The sequence below is a fragment of the Habropoda laboriosa genome, unplaced genomic scaffold, assembly GCF_001263275.1.
Source record: "Habropoda laboriosa isolate 0110345459 unplaced genomic scaffold, ASM126327v1 scaffold5, whole genome shotgun sequence".
Classification (NCBI taxonomy): Eukaryota; Metazoa; Arthropoda; class Insecta; order Hymenoptera; family Apidae; genus Habropoda; species Habropoda laboriosa.
The window spans coordinates 2,674,764-2,682,151 of NW_017100161.1; the positions used below are offsets into that span (position 1 = coordinate 2,674,764).

General features: G+C 46.7%; 1 protein-coding gene across 1 annotated transcript in view; it reads left to right on the forward strand.

Moving 5' to 3' along the window:
* LOC108578428 (serine/threonine-protein phosphatase 2B catalytic subunit 3-like) overlaps positions 1-4,070 on the forward strand; it is a 247,014-nt gene extending 242,944 nt beyond the window's left edge. Inside the window, exons 13-14 of the mRNA XM_017941766.1 lie at positions 506-721; positions 3,180-4,070. Of these exons, the coding sequence (XP_017797255.1) occupies positions 506-699 (194 nt within the window). The 3' untranslated portion in view covers positions 700-721; positions 3,180-4,070. The remainder of the gene's footprint in view (positions 1-505; positions 722-3,179) is intronic.
* Positions 4,071-7,388: the final 3,318 nt, after the last annotated feature.

Sequence of the window (7,388 nt, forward strand, 5' to 3'; positions counted from 1 at the left end):
GGCAGTTCAAACGAGATCATTTCTTATGCCCTTTTTACCTTCGATCAAATTCCACGTAAGCCATTCAACGCCTTAGGTCGGCGGTGGCGAAACTTTTGAGCTCGGTGTGTTAACTCGGGTGCCGTGTCACATCTGTACATCGTTCAAAATAAGAGCAACCTCGCTCTCGGGCCGATTTTCGTCCGTTCCGCGCATAGACAGAGAGCGCAGTAGTAGAGGGTAAGACGGTGAAAGACGTAGGCGGTCAAGCGCGTCCCATGCGCGAAGCGAGGTTACTCTTATTTTGAACGATGTATAGAAATATCAGCGCGCGCCGGTTGTTCTTGGGCGAAGACCGTCGTCCGTAAACGACGCGTGTCGTAGGTTCGCCGTCGCTGGCTCAGGTGGGCCATTTTTGAAAATTCAAAAAGGACCGTAAGTCTCTCGTTCGTTCCGTCCTTCTGTTAATTCAGCATCGAACACGGAAGATCCGCGACTGATCACGATCGACGACGATTTTCCACAGCTCTCCAAGGTTTCTCGCCGAACCACAAAATCACCTCGTTCGCCGAGGCAAAGGGTCTGGACGCTATAAACGAAAGGATGCCGCCAAGAAAGGACGCTCCTCCCACGCCGGTAAACGAGGAGAAGCCCGTGATAAAGCCGCCGGCTCCTGCGGGAGACAAGCGAGACCACAACACACCGCAACCGCAATCGTGAGCCTCACACTCGTCCAATCAAGGTACACATCACACCCACGTGGATGATCCTGACAGGGAGAGCGTTTTCCACGCACTCTCTCTTCTATCTCTATCTGTTTAACTTTTTCGCTCCGTAACTGTAGACAACGGAATCCACGGTCCTCCCCGCGAATCTTGCCAATGGAACAAGATTCCTGGGATATAATCGAACGATTGTTCTTCGAACAAAACAAAACCGAACGTTCTAAGGACAATTCGTTTCTTATACGGATCGTGTATTCTAATTTTGAAAAGTAGTAGAAAAGAAAAGAAAAAAAAAAAAACAAAAAAAGAAACAAGCAAACGAAAGGAGCAGCCTAACATAGAGTTTATTTTCATTGAGATACGTTCGTAGTAGTGTCGTACGTTCAAGTGTTTGAGAATTTTTCATTTTGTCATTGGAAAGTATATCGATCATGATGAATGAAAGAAAGTTCCACGAGTGATCGTGTATCGAAAAACTGTTTAAAACGAACCAGCTCGTATATAATATGTATTCACACACAGATTACTAACTGTCCACGCACGATACGCACCTGTAAAAACGAAATAACGTTGTCGTTCACCTGTGTCACGGGACACGTTCATTTAACACCTGGCACTAAACTCGGTTACAGACTAACCTGGACAGATAGACCGTGGCTCCACACGTCCACTCACTGCTTCGTTTCTTTATGCGTGTGTTTCCCTGTGTGTGTGTGTATTTTGCACGACTGTCGATCCGGGGTGAACACTTTGCTGCCTGTGATGTTTCCTACTTGTTAAACAATTGTTCCTCGTTGACGACGCGATCCTTCGTTGCTAACTCGGTGGTGGAATTTTTCGCCCTTTCGTTGCACTCGATAGGATTCCGTATATGTCTCGATCGTTCCGACGATCTCTCTTTTTTCTCGTTGACGTCGAAGAAAGAAAGATCGAGCAGAAAATTGGCAAATTTAACGAACTTGATGTAATTAGCGGAGGTTATATCGGGCGCCCGCGTTGTTCCTCGTTAGAAATACAAATTAGTGTATCGCCGAGCGGAGACGGGGCTTCCCGTGCCGCAAACTCAACCAAACTTGCTAACATTCATCAAAGTTTGAACGATATTGTCTTCACGGTAACTGTCCGTCGCTCAATGGAATTAGAGGCAAAGTAGTTGCGGCCGTTTATTGTCAGACCTCGGGCCACTGAAAACAGTGAGGAAGAGCTTGATGGCCATTAACAGCCGCGCCGGCTGACGATAGAAGGGAACGTACTTAGTAATCGTTGCAACGAAAGGCTTGAAAATCGGGGGAAAAACTCGCGATACGTGTCATCGTAGAAGTAGAGAGTGTCGTCCATTTTCCATTGGTTAACACTTTAACAGTTAAATACACAGTTTTGACGGAATTGTTCAGATAAGCGAGGATAGAAAGCAATGTTCTTTTCCGACGATTTTTAACGAAGTGACTGTTAAAGGGTTAAATAGTAGTAGATTGGAGGATTTCACTGAAATAGACGGTTCCCTTGAACGAAATTCACCGCATGCTAAACGTCAAGGCTGCAGAGCCCTACAGAGAAATCGATAGACTTGCACAACTTCGTGCACAGTTGTTTCTCGATGTTCCCCAAAGGAGACCTTAAACATCACCGACGCTTTTCCATCGGATAATCGTCCGTAAGATCCTTGCTACGCCAGCTCGGAACCGCTCGTTCCCAGAAATTAGGGGTTCTTTGGGGAACTCGAGCATCAAACGACCCTTTCCGGTTCCTGTGATTCCATAAACTTTGCTTGCCACCAATTCCAACCCTTCGTGATATTCGTACGTGTTGTGGATAGTCGAAGATTTTGGTTACTAAAAACTATCGGTGTTTCTTTTTTTTCTTCTAATAAACCGTTGTCCTGGTAGAGGGAATAGAATAGAGATCTGTTTCGATTCTGTTGTCTGCTGAACGTCACAAAGTAGTAACCCCCCACCATCGTGCTCTTCAAACGTTCTTTTAATTATTTACTCTATTTTCTTTTTTACTTTACTGATAACTGCAGAGCTAATGAAATTGTAACAGCTATCTTTTTGTTAAACATTCGTCTCTGTACTATCTCTTTTGGAAATAATCAATTTGTCATATCTATCACTCTTTTGTTCTACATTTATTTACATCTTACTGTATCCATATTGAAAATAGTCGTAATCGATTACACTCGTCCTTCCTAATTCATTCATCCTCGCTACGCCAACTATACTTTTAGTCCAATAATATCCAACCTACCGCCAAACAGCTTCCATTCTTTCACCCTACATCAGCCTCACCTTACCTGTCACTCGACGACAATTACCAAGGAACCAAAATTTTCGGCTTCCACCCAACGATCATCCGCCCGCGTCGTCGACGATGAACGAGAAACCTGAACCACCAAACCCATCCCTGATCCAACGTTCCCCAAGATCGACAAAGCTTGGTGGAACGAAGACGAGGCCTGCGTTGCACGTTTTTCAGGTGGCAAGGATGGGTGTTAAGGTCCCAGTGCTGTCGCCGCCACCGCCGAAAGATCCAAACCATCGCTCGTCTCTCCCCCCCGGTCGTTATCGCCAGCGTGCCGTTCGCCGAGCCGAGAAGGTGTCGTCACGGTCAGGATCGACAAGAGCGCAGCCAACAACGAGCAACGCGAGATGGAGGAGAAGGAGGAACACGCCAGGGGAACAACGAGCATCATCGTCGTCGTCGCCGTCGCGTTTGTTGCTCACGTTTAGGCAGCCGCTGCTGCGACAGGTGTCCAAGTCGACGATGGAGGTGCTCGACGACGGGTCGTCCGGCTCCGTTCGGCTCGCCAAAGCGTGGAGTATTCGCCTCGCGGGAGGTTCTGCGTGCTCGTAACGCCCTCGTCTCTTTCGTCCTGTTCCTCCCTGCAGACGACGACTCTTACGACCTTCTACCGCCAGTCTCCGACCCGTGCACACGTTGGATCGCTACCTAGAAGGTGTTCCGTGACGCCAGAGTGAGCGGGTCGTGAAGGAAAGTCCGTTTGCGGGGAGGTTTAGCCGTGAATCCTCCGTGTATACGCGCGTGTCTGGCCGCGAGAAGAAAGGTGGTCGAGACAGATGTCGAAGGGTTGGAAGGTGAGACGTGCGTAGACACGGAGGGAGAGGGAAGGGACAAAAGAGTCGCGCGTCGAAATCGTTCGATCGCGTTGCTTTGGATAGTACGACGAACGGCGGTGTCAAAGATATAACGGGGGGATAAAATGAACGTTGTTGTTCGATTTCCTGTACGCGAGGCGAATAACGATCGTGGCCAAGAGACAAGAGAGAAGGGCAAGAAAGGAAAATACACACGGACGAGCGGTCTCCGCCAAAGAAATAAAACATAAAACACAGTAAAGAAAGCGAAGAATGAGAACGAGATGTAAGCGAAATATAAATGCGATAGTATAAAAAGAGAATAAAAATCATAGAAAAAAAAGAAACAAAGGGAGAAGCAGCGACAGAAGGAGAAGAAGAGGAAGATGAAGAAAAGAAAGAAGAAGAAGAAGAGGAAGAAACGAGGGGAAGAGAGTAAGAGGGGGAAGATGAAGTAAAATAAATGAAATTTAAAAAAAAAAAAAGGCAGCTGGCCTGTCGGTACGGCGGAGCTTCCGGTTTTAGGATTCACTAGGTTCTTAAGGAGTCCGCCCTGGGTGGTGCACGGGCATCCCCCCGCGCAAAAAGAGGGGGCGGGGTTACTTAAATCTTAAGTCGAGCTAAGCTTTTATTACTATCGTTATTAATTAATAATTATTACGATGATCATCACTGCTGGCGATCACGATACAAGCTGATGATTATGGTTCTCGCGGCGCGTCGAAAAAAGGGGGAAACAACGTCAAGCACGTCGAGCGCGTCGTTTTTCGACCCAGAGCGGAAGCGGAAATGCGTTCTTCGCGGTTAGCGCCACGAGAGTTGCGTTCGAACGAATTTATTAACGTGTTTCATGGAGTACAACGGTCCGGACCACTTTTTTATTACGCGAACATACACTCTCGTCTGTGTTCCCGCGAGATTGACGATTATTACTTTCGATCCTCGATCGGCTGATTCTCGTTGGAAAAATGATCTGTCTGAATTGGTTCGCAAAAAGGAGAGAAACTGAGGCGCCGAAAGTATTGAAATGTATCAGAATCGATTGATTCCAGTAATAAATTTGATCCTGATCGCAAAGAGAATGTAACAGGTGCAAGAAGAAGAAGAAGAAGAAGGATTCTAATACAACCGAGAAAAAAGAAAAACATTCTAACGAAGAATCAGCCGATCTCGATCACGGACCAAAGTTCCAAAGAAATACAGGCCCACCAAATATCCTTCCTCGTACACCCACGAATTCGCAGACGCCGTTGATCCGCCTATCTCCCTCGAGAGAATCTCCTTCGATGTTCTAAACACCACAGGCAACGATTCTCTTTAAATACCGAAATCTCTCTCTCACACACACGAAAATGATTCAGCCTCGACGAAAATTTGAACCCTCGCGACTCTTGCTCTTCCCAAAACCACCCCCCGCCACTTCTCCACGAAATTGTCACCTCCGTCTCCCCTGAACTTCGCAGAAAAAGGGGGGAAAATATTTTAAAAAGCTCGTTCGCCCGAGATTCGATTCGGCGCGCAACCACAAGTCTCGTTTATCACGGGCAATGATCGTTTCGCTTCGACCTCGCGTATCCCTGATACAGACGATGTCTACGTCTTCTCCTCCCTGTTCTCCAGGGAGGGAGGTTAACGGAACGGAGGATCGAACCGGGGAAAATGGCACGCTCGACGAGGCAGAGGAATAATCTCGCGATCGAAGTCCTCGATCGCGCACGAACGATCTATTACGCATATTATACATTATATCGATAAAGAACAAAACAAAAAAAAATACAAAAAACCATGACACTGTGTGTGTGTGTGTGTGTGTGTGTGTGTGTGCGTGTGCTCCTTTTGGACGTGTGATACGCGTTACCCTTTTTGCACCCAGCGAATAATCTGGCAAGCAGTTTAGGGGTGGGGAGAACTGTACGACGAGAGAGAGACCAAGAGGAAGATAAGGGAAACGCTCGACCAATCGACGTGTACAGGGTGTGTATCCACATTGTGCGTGGATATACTCGGAGGCACGATTAGTAACAGAGAAGGAAAACGAAAAAGACAGAAACATGGGAGGAAAGTGGACATAGTTAGGACGATACGAAGGAGAAATGTAGAGCGTCCAGATCTGAAAAACCTTGAATTAATTGTTCTAATTCTAAGGATAACCAAACGGGAGAAGAAATGAATCAAGCGGACAGGCCACTTGTATAACACGTCTAATAGCGTTGATCTTCTATGATTTTAATGCGTGTTCTTGCTACTATCCGACGTAAGTCTAGGCCAGAGCAGCGCGCCGCTCGTAACCTGCCGCCGGAAGTCGTGCTTGTGCGGTCCCTGGAAGGATCGATCGGTCGGTTAAAACGAAAGTCATCGTTGTCTCGTAGTTACGTTGTAGTTCTTGCTTTTCTTTTCCTCTTCTTCTTCCTAAGGACCTGCTGGACGTAAAAGAAGACACTCTCTCGCGAGGGAAGAATCAAAGGGTTACAGAGGATGATCTTACAAGACGTGCCATACAAAGACAGCCAGCAGGTGATCGAGTCTCGAAGCACGTGACTTCCCAGTGCGGATTCTTCCAGGCTCCGCGAGCGTGTTGAGTTCAAGCTGACGGGTATCAGTGCCAAAACTATAATTCCTTTTTCGATTCTTGCGGTCTCTTCGCTCGAAGGCCGCCTCACCCTGTAACAGAACTGTAATTCGAGTCGAAGTAACGAGAAGTATCTGACACGAGGTTTTTTAAACCTCGTTTCACCGCGAGTCAGCCTGTTGTTACTTTTCGAACGATTAATTTCTCTTCTTCTTTTCTATCATAGATATGTACGTCAATTTCTCGTTTTAGGATCTATTTAGGAATTGTTTTCTCGAAGAATCTCGTTACGACAGGCGCCATTTCCTCCAACATTCTTCTGCCTCTCTATCGTTTCGTGTAACGAATCATCTTCCTGCGCTATTTTCCTTCTTTTCATTTTCTCCAGGTTTTCACGCTAAGTTTCATTTACGAGCGCCTCTCTCTGACTTCAAGTTTGTCCGTTCGTTCAGGCGTTCCCGCGTTTCTCGTCGCCGTTTTCTCCGACAGTGGCGAGCCTCGGGGACGATTAAAGAACGTTCGTGGTTGCGTCGCCGCGCCCCTTATCGTGTAATATTTCTAGTAATAAAAGCGGTTCCGCGATCGAGTCGCGGGCCTTTCTCGTCGTTTTCGCTGTTTTTTCTACCTCCTCTCTTTAGGTGATCGACGACAAAGCGGGAGATAGGGGCGAGCGGGAAACGCGGCGAGAAGCTTCGAATTGTCCACGGAAGAGACGCAATGGAAAGTCACGTTGGAGGAGAGCCTAGCCGGTGGGAAGGGAGAAATTTGAATGGGGAGAACGCGAAGGGAACGGTGTTTAACAGCGAAAGGGCACTTCCGGCGGCGAAACGTCGATGACGGCGTGCAAGAATTACGGTCTGAAACATAATAAAGATAATGAAAGAATATTATTATAATGAAATGAATTAAATAAGATATATATATATATACACACACAAAAAAAAAATATATATATCTCTTCTCACTATGGATAAAAGATATACAGTGAATAATATAATTCTATCTCTCTTTGCTACCAAG